General features: G+C 37.9%; 1 protein-coding gene across 1 annotated transcript in view; it reads right to left on the reverse strand.

Annotated features, from left to right (window-relative positions):
• Window positions 1–6094: 6094 nt before the first annotated feature.
• The window catches only part of LOC136123160 (alpha-fetoprotein-like), a 38412-nt gene continuing 29568 nt past the window's right edge, over window positions 6095–14938 (reverse strand). The window contains exons 13-14 of the mRNA XM_065877223.1: window positions 13270–13402; window positions 6095–6139 (exon numbers count right to left, since the gene is read on the reverse strand). Coding sequence (XP_065733295.1) covers window positions 6095–6139; window positions 13270–13402 — 178 coding nt within the window. The remainder of the gene's footprint in view (window positions 6140–13269; window positions 13403–14938) is intronic.

Genomic DNA, 14938 nt, shown 5'->3' on the forward strand with positions numbered 1-14938 from the left:
TACTATGTATTTCAAATAGGTTTTATAGTAAAACGCTCAATGAACTTGAATTTAAATGGCATCTTCAGACGCCATGCAGCTTAAACTTATTTTAGCTTCAACTGTCAGGAGAACTCTCATCAACTGACTCTCAGAAATGATTCAGAAGTAAAACCTGCCAGCTCTTAAAATAAAAAATCAGCACACTACTACCCCACCAAGGAATCTGATGGTGGTGGTGTTTCACAGCTCCTTAAACTCTAGCCTTTTCATAAAAGCTAGGACTATCTTTCTATGGATACGTGGCTTTGGGCTATCTATAACATCAGAGCTATCTGTCCTTTGGGATGGAAAAGATTATGGACTCTGTTAAGAAATCCAAATTGTAATTTTCTCAACCTGAGCCCTTCTTTTATTTTCCCCCCTCTGTTCTACAGATGACTTTCAAAAGTGTTCTTAAGCTTTTCTTTTGTCAATTGAACTAGTTTTCTTTATTTTTCCAAACAAACATATCACAGAGATTTAGTGTATTTTGTTGGCTAGGCTAAGGCTTGACCCATGATAACCATTTGTTGCTGAATATAGAAGATAATGCAAAGCTGTGGTAGTCGAAGTTGGGCAGGAAATCTGGAGCTCTGCCCTTTTTCTCCAAGACAACTCATTCTACAAAACAACACTCAGGGTCCATCAAGTACACTTAACCAATCTGAAAAAGCATTGAGAATGCCACAAGTATTATCTATGATTTTATTTATGAACTCTATATTAAAAGGGAGTTTTATGCAGCTCTTTTCCATTCCACTACTAGTTCTATTTGCATTCCTCATAAGCATTGGATTAAACTGATTATATTACACACACTATGGGATAAGGTTGAATGTAATAAAACCAGTTGGAAGATCAATTATCAAAATATGAAACATGTTTAAGACAAAGGTATTACTTCTCAGTGTAACCAAATCCTAAACCAGACAAAAGCAAAAGTGTGCTGTGAGCTTTTCAGTCCTACGAAATCTCCTTTATTGAATAAGACATGGGCTTGCATCTTCATCCTATTATCTATCAGTTATTAAGAAAATCTCATCTCACAAAAATAAAGCGAATGTAATGGTTAAAATTCAGTATACTTATTTAAAGTAGTGTCAAGTATCTGCCATAAACATGACAAAAGATTCGTCTTTAATATATTGAAAGTCTACAAAATGCATTAAAAAACACCATGCCTGGGGAGGGAGGGAGACGCAAGAGGGAAGAGATATGGGAACATATGTATATGTATAACTGATTCACTTTGTTATAAAGCAGAAACTAACACACCATTGTAAAGTAATTATACCCCGATAAAGATGTTAAAAAAAAAAGTTTTTTTTAAATACCATGCCCAGATAGAATAAATAAGACATATGGCTTGAAAAGTAAAATTGCAGAAGAGGAAATGCAAATGGCTAATAAGTATGTGAAAAAAGTTGTATCTTAATAGTGATCAGTTGTATTAGTCTGTGTCTAATCAGGAGACAGAAACCACACAGTCATTTAAACAGGGGAAATTTAATATAAAGAACTTAGCTGTGATGATAGAGTAACTATAAAAACGTGAAGAGAACTCCAAAGGGTACCCTAAGGCTGAGGAAGAATACCCCACAAAGGAAAAGCTTGGAGAGAGGAGCTGAGAATTCATTGGAGAAGGTGTGGTTGCAGCCCAGTGGATAGGGGAGACATCCTCTGGTTGCCCAGGACACAGCAGGGCCACAGTCATAGGCCAATCAGGAACAACTCTCCGGAGTGTGGATCAGGTGGACAGGTGAGCAGAGGGACTTGGGGCTTCTCTGCAGGCACAAAGCCAGCTCACAGAGTGTCCGTGTCTGGAGGTCTGCAGGAAACAGAGTCTGGGGGCACAGGTAAGCTGAGGCTGAAGGGTAGGCACACAAAAAAGTCAGGGGTGCTGCTGCCAGTGCTGCTAGGACTGGGGGGACTGCAGGGGCCATCTCTGCAGGAACCTAGTACAACTCTGTGTGTGCCTTGGACTGTGGCATCTTTGAGGCTGCATGGGACAAAGATGGGGCAAGTGGCTTAACAGATGATCAGCCCCACAAGGCACTCTCTGGGAGCATGCACCAAGTTGAGAAGGTATGGAGAGTAATGATCTGAACTAGGACACAGGCCTCTACCGGGCCTCCAGGCCGTGCCACCACAAACCAAATCAAAAGCTACAAAAGGGGTTGGAGGAACACAACATAAAGAAAGCTGCACCCTACAGGCCACTAGCACTGAAGAAAGCACTCTGGGTAGAGCAGTGAAGGAAGAAAGTCAGCTTCCCAGAATCCAGAAAGACCAACTTCCTCCTACAGTGTTTCTCCAGTGCCCCCTACTGACAAAGCATGACATCATGTAAGCTGCAAAGGAAGCATATAGAAAGGCTCCCCTGTACATTTTCACAGACAACAACAAAGAGTGAATTTGGAGCAGAGACGCAATAAAATAACTGGCATCAACAAAAGGCAAAGCAAAGGAAAGTGAAATTCATCTATTAAAGAAGATTAAGAAATGATAATATTAAATACTCAACAAATTACAATGAGATGGGCACTTAAACTACTGGTAGAATTACAAATGAATATAACTTTCCTTGAAAGCAATTTAGTAATAAGTTCATCCTATAATTCTACTTGTAGGATCTTATATGAAAATAATCATATATACAAAGACACTATGTAAAGGTGATAATTATTTATTGTGATAAAAGGAAGTAAATAGCCTAATGTTCAAAAATAGGAAAAAACGATTAAGGAAGGAAAGAAACATTTACCTATAGATTGTTATGCAGCTCTTAAATTGTTTTCTAATAAATTTAAATTATAAGAGTAAATTCTCCTTATGTATCTGGATAAGAATATAGATACAATATCCAAAAGTTTATTATCCGTAAGATATATAGATATATGTTTATATATGTATGTATATTATTTGTACATAAACACTACAAACCAAAAACATGTTAAATGTGGTTATGTCTGGTTTGTAGAATTATGTATGGGTGATTCATGTTTTTCATATTTTTCTACACTTGTTAAATAATCTGTAATGAACATATATTGCTTTTTCTATTTAGGAAATAGAAAATTTATGATTAAAAAGTTGCCAACCAAAGAGTAGCAAGTACATGCAAGCACAGAGTTCTACTAGATGCAAAAAAATTCAAATAAATTATGCAAGTGAGATGTTAACATCACTACTGTGGTAGTTTTAAAATATATGTATGAAGTCTTTGATACTCCTCCTCTCAAGATATGGAGCCTAATCTTCCTCACCTTGCCAATGGGCTGGACTTAGTAACTCACTTCTAAGGAACAGAGGAAAGCAGAAGTGCCAGGGTGTGGCTTTGGAAACTAGGTCATAAAAGTCACTGTGGTGTCCTCCTTGCTTGTTCTCTTGGATTGCTGGCTCTGGGGGGAGCCAACTGCCACATCCAGAGTAGCCCTAGGGAAAGGCCTATATAACAGGAACTGAGACCTTCTTCCAAAAGCCCAAAAGCCAACAAGGAACTGAGGCACCCTGTCCACAGCCCACAGCCGTGGGAGTGCGCCATCGGCCAGCCCCAGTTAAGCCTTCAACGACTGCAGCCCTGGCAAAGAGCTTGACTACAACCTCATGAGAGACCTGAGCCAAAAATCCCAGCTAAACCACTCCTGGATTCCTGATCCTCAGAAAATGTGTGAGGTACGAAATGTTTGTTGTAGTATGCTGCTATGTTTTAGGATAATTTGTTACATCACAATAGATAACATATAATTTCTGAGACAAAAATCTGTTCACTTCAGAGTCATCTTTACATAGTACAAGAATATAAACTTCTGTCACAAAACTGTTCATCCTTGTTTTAGGCGGTCCACATATTTCACTACCAGTTACATATTAGTTCAAATTCAGTTCTAGATAATGTTATACTTATTAATGGTAGAGGACCTGTCACATTTATCTTTGCATACTTTGTTGTACTTAATATGGTGTCCTGTGTATTGGATGTGCTCAATAAAAATCAATTGAATAAAGGACTGAATGAATTAATGAATGAATAAAAGAATGAGTGAATAAATTGCCTAAAATATTTTTTTAAATCCCCTGTATATATGCCTCCTTCTTCACAAATCTGATCTAGTAGCTAAAAACATATCGAAACTTTTCTATATAGTTTTCCCTAATATCGTGGTGTATTTTATCATCTCTTGGCAGTATGAAATATACAGTTAGGCAGTATTACTATGGAATTTTGTTTAGGGTTGTTCAGCTTGGCTTCAAGAACTGAAGAAATCCATTTGCAAGGCAGTTGATGAGGTGGAAAAGATGGCAGATGTATCTATTATATTGAGATATCTACATGTGAAAGGAAAGGAATAGGATGCAATTCAAGAGGGCAAAACCCTCAACAGCATCCATTTTTCTTCTAAATAACAGCTAAACTATTAGACTGAGACATTTGAAATTGTCCATATTTGGCCTACAAAAGCAGCAATTTTATATTGTTGAAACTAACCACACTTAGCATTTGCCTTACATAGATCAACTCATTTAACATCCATTACACTCCTGTGAGGAAATTAATCTTTCAACCTGATTTTAAAGATGAGGAAAGTAAGCCATGGAGAGGTTGGGAGATTTGCTAAGCTCTTTAGTAGAAGACTGAGGTAGGATTTGAACTTATGGCTCCAGGACCCACACTCTTAACCACTGGAATATATGGCCTCACCCTAATTACACACCCTCAAGTGGCATCTCTCTGTCTTCATTTGTGATATAGAAATAATAGTACCTACTTCGTTATACGGTTGTAGGAGTTATAGGAATAATATATTTAAAGGCTGACACTTTGCACGTAAGAAGTGTGTGATAAATATTAGCTATTGTTATAACTAAACTATAATATGTCCTCACCCAACACTGTAGCCTAGGCTTTCACTAAGTCTTACCGCCCACAACTACTTTATTCTTGTCTCGAAACCCACCCCTCTGAATCACTCACCATTCGCACTCACACTCTCCGAATCTTTCTGTTAAAACATGCCTATTTTCTAGTCGTTAGCCAGGGCCACTCCTTCCATGAACTTTCCTGGTCTCTGTGGCTATGTGTGATCTCAAACTCCTGGGTTCCACATTAGTTAGCTCTGCTCTTGTGACACTGGAAACGTGAAATCTGCCCATTAATATAATTCCTTATGTGTTTATATCTTGTTTAAATTCATTAGTGATCTGGCCATATCATATTCATGTTATTCCCTGCAACACCTAGCACAGTGTATTGAATACAATAGATACTTAAATGTTTATTGGATTTAATTTGCTAGTATATATGAACATGCTGAAATTACTGGAATAAGGAAAAACTGAAATCAAGAGCACTATAATGAGAATTAAACATTTTCTCTAACCAAAATCATTTATTTAGTAAGCACTAAAATATCACTGCTTATTTTTACTTCATTACACACGAAAACTAAGTCGAAATTATAAGTTCTTTATGTCTTTTATGCCGGGATTTCCAGGGAAAAGACTACTATTACAAATCAACACTGAAAGCTCAAGTGAACATAAATATGTTAGGACCACTTGGTGACAATGTCAACATCACATATCTCGGGTAAAGATGAAAGGGAATACAGTCATGTAAGTACCTTTATTGTAAAACATATTTCATTCAGTTCATCAATAATCATTTTCAGTAGTGGTACAGATAGAAACCACAAATGGCACTTGGGTTCTTTTTCACTCCAGAAACCCAGCAGCCACGTCCCAGTTCAATGTGGCAGCTCATTACATCCACCTGAGGCTTTGAAAGGCCCCTTGGTTTCATATTTCTATTGCTGCTTCTGAGAAGTAGAAAGCTTATGGGGAGAGAGGAGGGATGGAAGTGGGTTGTAGGAGAGTTACAATAAGTAGATTTCTCTGCTGAGTAGGAAAGGAGAGATTTAGTGTAGACTAGTTAATGTTCCTGAGTAACATTGCTAGTAGCTGAAAAATGATGTTGATTCTTCTTTTGAACATTAGACATGCATTTCATTATTCATGAAAAACAAAAAGCAGTTCTCAGCAAAGATTGTACACTGACATATGCTGGAATCATTTAGCCTCCCAAAAGAGACTGGCACTTTTTGATCAGTTTGGACATCTAAAAAAAAGCAAATAATCACATCTGTGAGAAAGAGAAAACAGCTAAGCAGCTCTGATCCCCAAACAGAAAATCTTTAAGACTTCCCTTTTGCATGCCTGAGATGGGTTTTAATAAGCCTGCCTCTCAAGGTCTCAGAATTTCTCACAGGCCTAGTCCCTTAGCTTAAGGACCTAATTAACTGCAATGCCTCAGCCACTTTCAGGACCCCAGATTTAGAATAAATAAAAATTTGCTTCCTCCTCACATAAATATGGCACTCTTTTGCAGGGTAAGAATGAACAATCAATGTCAGCTTCTCGCTGCATTTTAAAACAGCTCTAGGGGGCTTCCCTGGTGGCGCAGTGGTTGAGAGTCCGCCCGCCGATGCAGGGGACACAGGTTCGTGCCCCGGTCCAGGAAGATCCCACATGCCACGGAGCAGCTGGGCCCATGAGCTATGGCCACTGAGCGTGCGCGTCCGGAGCATGTGCTCCGCAACGGGAGAGGCCACGACAGTGAGAGGCCCACATACCGCAAAAAAATAAAAAAATAAATAAAAAATAAAACAGCTCTAGGGTAATCCCATGCTAAATCACTGCATATTCAGGTATAGAAATTCAAGAGGAACAAAACCACTAAAATTGATCAGATTATCTCTACTCCCTTCATATGTACTGGTGTAGATCTTGATATTAAGTCCAAAAGTTTTCCCCAATTTGTACCTGTATAGTCCTTATTCAAATAAAAATCATTTGTGGAAGCCCAAGTAGATAAAAGTGAAATCTTTAGCTTAGTGGAAATGGGACCCCTAGAACTCCACTGCTAAGGTATGAACACACACACATCTGAGGGATAGAGGACTCACACTCCTAAGAGCCTCTAGGATCCTGTAGAAAATGGTTAGAAGTCTAGTAATTTAGTTCTTCCCACCTTCAAACAGTACCACACCTAAATTGCCTAGAAAGATTGAAATCTATTTAGGCTTGTTTTTAAAAATACCTCTGGAATTTATGTATCCTTACTTCCACGGTGACCCATGACTATTTTTGTTTTGTTTTGTTTGAATGTTAATTTATTTCCTTTTTTAATTCATGTTTTAAAATTGAATAGTTAATTTACAATGTTGTATTAGATTCAGGTGTACAGCAAAGTGATTCAAGTATATACATCTATTCTTTTCCAGATTCTTTTCCACTATAGGTTATTACAAGGCATTGACTATAGTTCCCTGTGCTACATGGTAGATCCTCGCCGTTTATCTATTTTATACACAGTAGTGTGTATATGTTAATCTCAAACTCCTGATTTATCGCCCCCCACCCCCTGCCATCCCCTCTGGTAACCATTAAGTTTGTTTTCTATGTCTGTGAGTCTATTTCTGTTTTGGAAATAAGTTCATTTATATCATTTTTTAGATTCCACATAGAAGTTGTATCATATGGTATTTGTCTTTCTCTGTGTGACTTACTTCACTTAGTATGATTATCTCTAGGTCCATCCATGTTGCTGCAAATGGCATTACTTCACTATTTTTATGGCTGAGTAATATTCCATTGTGTATATATATCACATGTTCTTTGTCCATTCATCTGTCGATGGATATTTAGGTTGCTTCCATGTCTTGACTATTGTAAATAGTGCTGCTATGAACATTGGAGTGCATGTATCTTTTTGAATTAGAGGTTTCGTCTTTTCTGGATATATGCTCAGAAGCAGGATTGCTGGATCATATTAGTAGCTCTATTTTTAGTTTTTTAAGGAATCCTCCATACAGTTCTCCATAGTGGCTGCACCAACTTACATTCCCACCAACAGTGTAGGAGGGTTCCCTTTTCTCCACACCCTCTGCAGCATTTATTATTTGTAGACCTTTTAATGACGGCCATTCTGACTGGTATGAGGTGATACCTCATTGTAGTTTTGATTTGCATTTCTCTAATGATTAGTGATATTGAGCATCTTTTCATGTGCCTGTTGGCCATCTGTATGTCCTCTTTGGAGAAATGTCTATTTAGGTCTTCTGCCCATTTTTTGATTGGATTGTTTGGTTTTTTGGTATTAAGCTGTATGAGCTGTTTGTATGTTTTCGAAATTAATCCCTTGTCAGTAGCAGTGTTTGCAAATATTTTCTTCCAGCCTGTACATTGTCTGTATGGGAGACTGCTAACCTGTCATCCATCTGAAGACTTTGGAATAATCATCACTAGTCTATTTCTCCAAATCCTGTGACATGCTTTTCAAACCTTTTTACATTCTAGATACTGCTGGACATAACAACTGAAGACTTTGGAATAAACTACTAGTCTATTTCTCCAAATCCTGTGACATGCTTTTCAAACCTTTTTACATTCTAGATACTGCTGGACATAACAACTTGCCAAGATCCTTTTAAAATGGGTCACCTCTCATCTCTTTTGAAATCCCAATTCAATAAGAGTAACAATATACCGGAAAGAATAAAGCCTACTGATGCTAAAAAGAAACAAAAAAAACACCATCAGTGTAAGAGCTATAATGAACTTCTGAAAAACAGTCATTGGTGTGATATTAATCAACATATAAAAATGCAGAGATAGAAGCTCAGAATAGTAACATTAAAGAAGTACCAGCAGTAAAAGACCAGAAAGTCATTGATTTCTGAGCTGCTTTGGTTCTTATCTCCTGCTCAGCCCATTTTTTTAAACTTCCTAAAGATTCCTGAAGTCACTACTATCCTTTCAATATACGAATTTTTACTTAGGTTAGCCAGAATTTGATCCTATTATTTACAACTAAAGAACCCCAACTAACATACCAGCTTAAAATATAACTGTGTAAATATATGGGTGAAATAATATTTAAATATGCAAGAGCCCCTAAAGTTTATCACCCGGGTGCCCATTCTGAAAATACACATAAATACATACATACATACCTAACTTAAGAAGGTAGCCAAAAAAAACTTAAAAGAATCCAAGAAAAAAACACAAAATGGGATGTTAGAAATAGTCAATTTTACCCAGAGTTACACTTAAAAAGAAACTGTTAGTGGACAGCCATAAATCAGTCCCAGAAATAACTAAATCCAAACTGAAAGATTAAGTCAGAGGACTTTTCAAATGTTATCAAACTGTAAGTTTCAAATCTTATCAAACTTTAAGATGATAGAATATTCTGTTACAAAAACTGTATGATTAAGAACCTGATATAATTTAGCAGTGTGATCTATTTTCGTGGTGTGATGAAAGTAGATGCTTTATTTGTCAACATGGAAAAAGAATGGTAATTAGAAACTCTCAAAAAAGAAGGATGTACTAGGAAATCATAGTCCAGATATGTAAAGCTAAATAAATGTGGCATATTTTCTGCAGTTGATAGTAAGAAAAAAGACTTCATTTAATCTTGACACTTTTTAAGTGATCCAGGATAAGTCATTGAACTATTGGTCAATCCATTCATTGTACGGCTGTAAATAATATTACAGTTAAACACACTATTGAACACTATTTAATGGCTTCCAGTTTTTGGATCAACCTATTGACAAAGCACACAAACCTTACATTTACAAAGCGGGATGAATAAACCTAGACAGTGTGGAAGTAGTGGTATAGCTTTAAAAAGGAAAGCTGGCAAAGAAATCAAAAGAAATTTAGACATGTTAATTATGTTTTGGAAAATCACTAGATGCTGATTGAAGTCGAAGGACCAAGAAATAGAGAATAACCGATAAAAGAGCTAAAACTACAAAAATACTTTACCTAAAAAAAAAAAAATGAGAGTCTACTGGTAGTATTGTCTTAGTTAGTGTAAGTATACTATATTCTTTAAGTGACAGCAGTATTTTAAAAAACTATTAAAGTAATAATGGTAATCACTAGGAATACTAAAAGTGAAAACTTAAATTGCTTCACCTTTTGGGAATGGGAAATGTACCCTGCTCTTCTGTCTGAACTCTTGCCATGTTCGTGTATTACTTATGTAATTTTCAAAACTTGTGTAATGTATCATAAGAAACTAAATACAGTATCCCAGAGTGACCTGATCCATGTGGTTGCAATATCACATTGCTTAATCTGACCCTTGTTTTTTCTCCAGAAATGCATCCCCGGATTGCAGTAGCTTTGATAGTAGACCCATCAAGTTGTAAGCACAGGCCACTTAAACCAGCAAGTCTTTCCACATGAACTTGTGCTGAGTTACAACTAAGAGCAGAACTTTGCTTCTTTTATTGTTACATTTCATGTATTATTTTCAAACCATCATTTCAACCTGCCCAAATTCCTGCTATTTCTCGTTAACTTTCTTCTATGTTATATTCTGTTGGGTGACAGATAAGTATCTCAGGCTACAATTATCATTCGCCACTGACCTGGAGGAGAGAATTTCTGAGTAGTTTTCTCCTTAAAACTGCTGAAGTCTACAATTCACATCATTATTTCATGAAATATGAAATTCCTTTTCTTTGGAAGATCCAAATTCACCTTGTATGGCTGAGTTTCTTATTTTATTTCTTCTTTTTGTTTCATTCTTATTCTTACCAACATTCCAACATTAATTTTGGTTCCCTTCTTTCTCCTTAGAATTTTCCTGCATTCTGGTTTACGTCTCAAAATATGTCTTCCACCTTGTCTAAAAATGTTTTACCCTCCCACTAGCCACAGCTAGAAAGGCAGTCTTCAAACCTGCCCACTTTCTCTTTTAACAGGCAGAACAGATTCACATAATCGACTATTCTAATCTCAGAAAAGAAAACAAAGAAAATGCATGTAGGTCCCTGGAGCAGTTAGTCTAACTTGGAACATCTACAGACTGCTAATTGGCTAAGCCTCTTCACTTCTGGGATTTTGGTTCCATGGAGACTCCCAAAGCCACTAGGTATTATTCCTTTGCATTACAGTCAAACCTAGACCTCTTCCATAAACATAGAGGCACAAAGTCTCACCGAAACCCTTGATGATAAGATTCCAAAATATTTCGATCATATCTTCCTATATTTTTTGCTAAGCCTATTCATATAAGGTTATTGCTTTCATATTCCAGTCTTACCTTTGTATTTAATGTCCCCAAAATCTTTCACTTCCTTTCATAAATAGGTTATTTTTCAATTGTTTTATTATTTTTGTTACTGTCCTTGGTTCCAACTTCTTACTAAGTTAGAAGTAATATAAAAATATTGGGAAGGGAGGGAGGAAACAGTTTATGATTATCTACTTTCACCTTAGGAAAGTGGTTCTTAAAGTGGTCACCAAACCAGCAGCATCAGTAGCACCTGGGAACTTGTTAGAGATGCAGATAATCAGACCCCACCCTAGCTCTATTAAATCAGGAATGCTGGGGATGGAAAATATTGATTTTGTTTCAACAAGCCCTCCAAGTAACTCTGATGCACACGAATATTTCAGAATCACCTCCTTAAAATAATCATACGGAGATATACTTGGTCAAACTTTATAGATGGTGCAGAATTACATATATTAAGCATTTCTATCTGAAGAAGTTCATCTAGCAAATTTTAATTAACATGATATATTCTTCAGATAGCCCCTATTTTCTCCTTTAATTTGTGGAGAAATCCTAAAAGAAAGTAGAGAGGGAAGGGGAGGGAAGGGGAAAAGTTTGGGCTTTTCAACGATTAAGTTGAAGAGCACTGTCAGACAAAAAGTGTGGGGAAAAAAAGCACACAGAAATCTTCCTATCATGCTGTTGATGAAATAGTTCAAGCAAGAAGCATTCACACTCAAGAGGAAGAACACTTCAGGAAAATTCCTTTGGGGATTTTTAGGCATAGGCCCTTCTGCAAAAGTGTTTATCTGTGTGGATATGGGGTTGTTACTCAGGTAGAGATCTGTTTTCTGAATGTTTTACAAAAAAGTGAAAGGGCTTTAAAGTAAATAAATGGGCATTTGTGACTCTTTTCACTTTGTGTATCAGCTGGTCTGGGAGTCAGCAAAGTTTTTTTGTGAACAGCCAGATAATATTTGGAGCTTTGCAGTTCATTCAGTCTTGTCACAACTACTCAGTCTTACAACTACTCAATTTTGCTGTTGTAAAAAGCGGCCATAGACAACACGTAAATAAATGGGCAAGGTTGTGAGCCAATGCAGCCTCATTTACATAAACAGGGAGTGGAGCTGAGTTAGCCAGAGGGCTGTAGTTTGTCTACCTTTGACTACACCATAGATATATGGCTTTTAACATAAGCACATGTACAGTTTAGGTGAAAAAGTAGAAAAGAGCCACTGAAGGTAATTGAGGCATTCATGAAAATTGTTACCTGTGAAAACGTTTCCCTGGGCCACTGCTAAACCTAGTCCTAACTAGGACTAACTAGCCACAGCCTGTTTTGACTGTAAAGCCTGCTATATTATATTCTACTTTTTGAATCACACGTTTGCATTCTTCTACTCGGATACTATGACCTACTATATCCTAGTTTCTGCTTCTCAAGTCATGTCCCCAGGAGAACGGTCCATCCCAGGTCCCCTCCATGAATTCACATGAATTTTCTGTGCCACACAGGGATGGTAGGATTACCATGATATTCTTAGAAATTTAAGTCATACAATGTTACCATCTTATGAAAAGTCATTTGCTTGTTAACGGTATGCAATTAGATTAGCTACACAAAACAGTCTCCTGGTACTCAGTTTGGTGTGTATGCACAAAGAGACACTTTTTTCTGGTCACTGTTCTTTTCTCTCTCTATTCTTCAACCCCCTGTTCTAATGATCTGCCACTGAGAAAATGCAATCCTTTCACCTAAACCGGTTTCCTAGTTAAGCCCCAAACTACATTTGGTGACTCTTCCTGATGATGCCCCCAGAAATTCCTAGAACGAAGCTACAGTTTGCTCTATATTTCCAAGGACACCATTTCTCTATAATGAGAAAGTCTTCAACTCATCCTTCTTCCTCCCACCCTCAGTCCTAAACATCTCAGTTCATCTGGTGTCATGACTTTGTATTTATCTTTATTCATGTCTAACATGCCTAGTTCCCTCAGATGAACACAAATATTAACATATCTTAAACTCAAATATAGTCAATTACACCGATCCACTTAAATTGTGATTTTCTCCAAATCCATTCATGATTGGCATGGAGAAAGGATTTTTTTTTTTTAACTGTACCCTAAGAGTGCTAAGAGAATAGACAAGGAAACAGAGATACCTCTTCCTGGAGACACATTTCACTTTTCTCTGCTTGACAGCACATCTCCACCAGGTGTGCAAACTCCACAATAACTGATTGGAACTGCATCTCCGCCGCATATGGTTCCTGCTTCACAAGGTTGCTGAGAAGTCTGAATAAGAAATGAGTAGCAAAAATAAAATCACTCCCTGAGTTCTAGAAGGCCAGCTTGCAAACCTGCCTTACTTATTTAAAGCTGCACACCACCCATGCCTTTGTATAGCTCTCACTCTTAAGTTTACAGGCCCTGAAAATGCCCTGATGTCTTCATAGTTTTCACAGTACCCATCTCCATCTTTTATTCAACATATTTTTCTTCAAGCACATCTCATCGATATAACTATTAAATTAAATTTAATTACCTTTATGTAATTATTACTAGGGTAAATATTATTTTCTATTTTTATTACATTGGGTGGGAAATAGGTTATACAATAAATTAGCTTTCCTATAATATTTTGTTATGAACATTTATTCTAAACAACTAACTTCCCAATAAATATTACAAGTATAACACACCTGAAAGTTGAGGCCCCCTCATATGTTACTAATAATAAAACCAATCCACTAATTTGAAACTTCAGTAGTTTGACAATCATCTCAGATTTCCCTCAAAGAACGAGTTTCCCCACAACTATATAAACATCGGTGTTTCAACCACTTAGAATATTTTAAATTATAACCTGGTTTCTGTCTCTCTGTTTAATAAAGTAGTATCGGGCTTCCCTGGTGGTGCAGTGGTTGAGAGTCCGCCCGCCGATGCAGGGGACACGGGTTCGTGCCCCGGTCTGGGAATATCCCACATGCCGCGGAGCGGCTGGGCCCGTGAGCCATGGCCGCTGAGCCTGCGCGTCCGGAGCCTGTGCTCCGCAACGGGAGAGGCCACAACAGTGAGAGGCCCGCGTACCGCAAAAAATAAAAAAATAAAGTAGTATCCCAAATCTTCCAATGTTGTCCTTTTTTTTTTCTTTATTGATCAAGAGAGATTTAACTACAAAGAAAACAAGCATGAAGGGTAGGGGAAATGTACATTAATCCATATTTTATTGCTTACCCAAAAACCTTCATTTACTCTTCATTTTCAAATTCACATTGATAATACCTAGTGGCCTTATTTGTACTTGAGTAGGTATGAAAGAAAATATCTCAAAGCTTTAAGTAGCTATTTCTATGACACTCTAACCCAAGGGTCCGGCAAATATTTTAGCCTTTTTCAGCCAAGAGGCAAAATTGAGGATATTATATAAGTACTTATATCACAAGACAGAGAACTCCAGGCCCGCCCCACCCCTGGGGTGGGCTGCCCCAAGTGGCTGGCGGGCACAATTTGTGCCAGTTGCCATTAGCTGGAAATGATGGTGAAGAGGGACCAGCGGTGGGGAAGGGGGTGCACGCCGCTTGTCTCACTCTGTGCCCCAGTGACACGCCCTTTTCTTCTCCCCGCACCCCGCTCTCAGCGCGGGCAGCTGGCCCAAGGCAAGGTGACTCTCTGAGTCGCTTGACTCCTGGACTGAGATGCCACCCACCCCTCTGCTGTCCGGCAGTCGTCAACAGTGAAGTCCCCACCATGCACGTGGCACCAGCGCAGGCACTGGGCAGAGAGAGCTCGGTCCCAGGCGGGGAAGGCAGGAGCGAAGCCGGGAACAGA

Source organism: Phocoena phocoena, chromosome 5 (genome assembly GCF_963924675.1).
Source record: "Phocoena phocoena chromosome 5, mPhoPho1.1, whole genome shotgun sequence".
Lineage (NCBI taxonomy): Eukaryota > Metazoa > Chordata > Mammalia > Artiodactyla > Phocoenidae > Phocoena > Phocoena phocoena.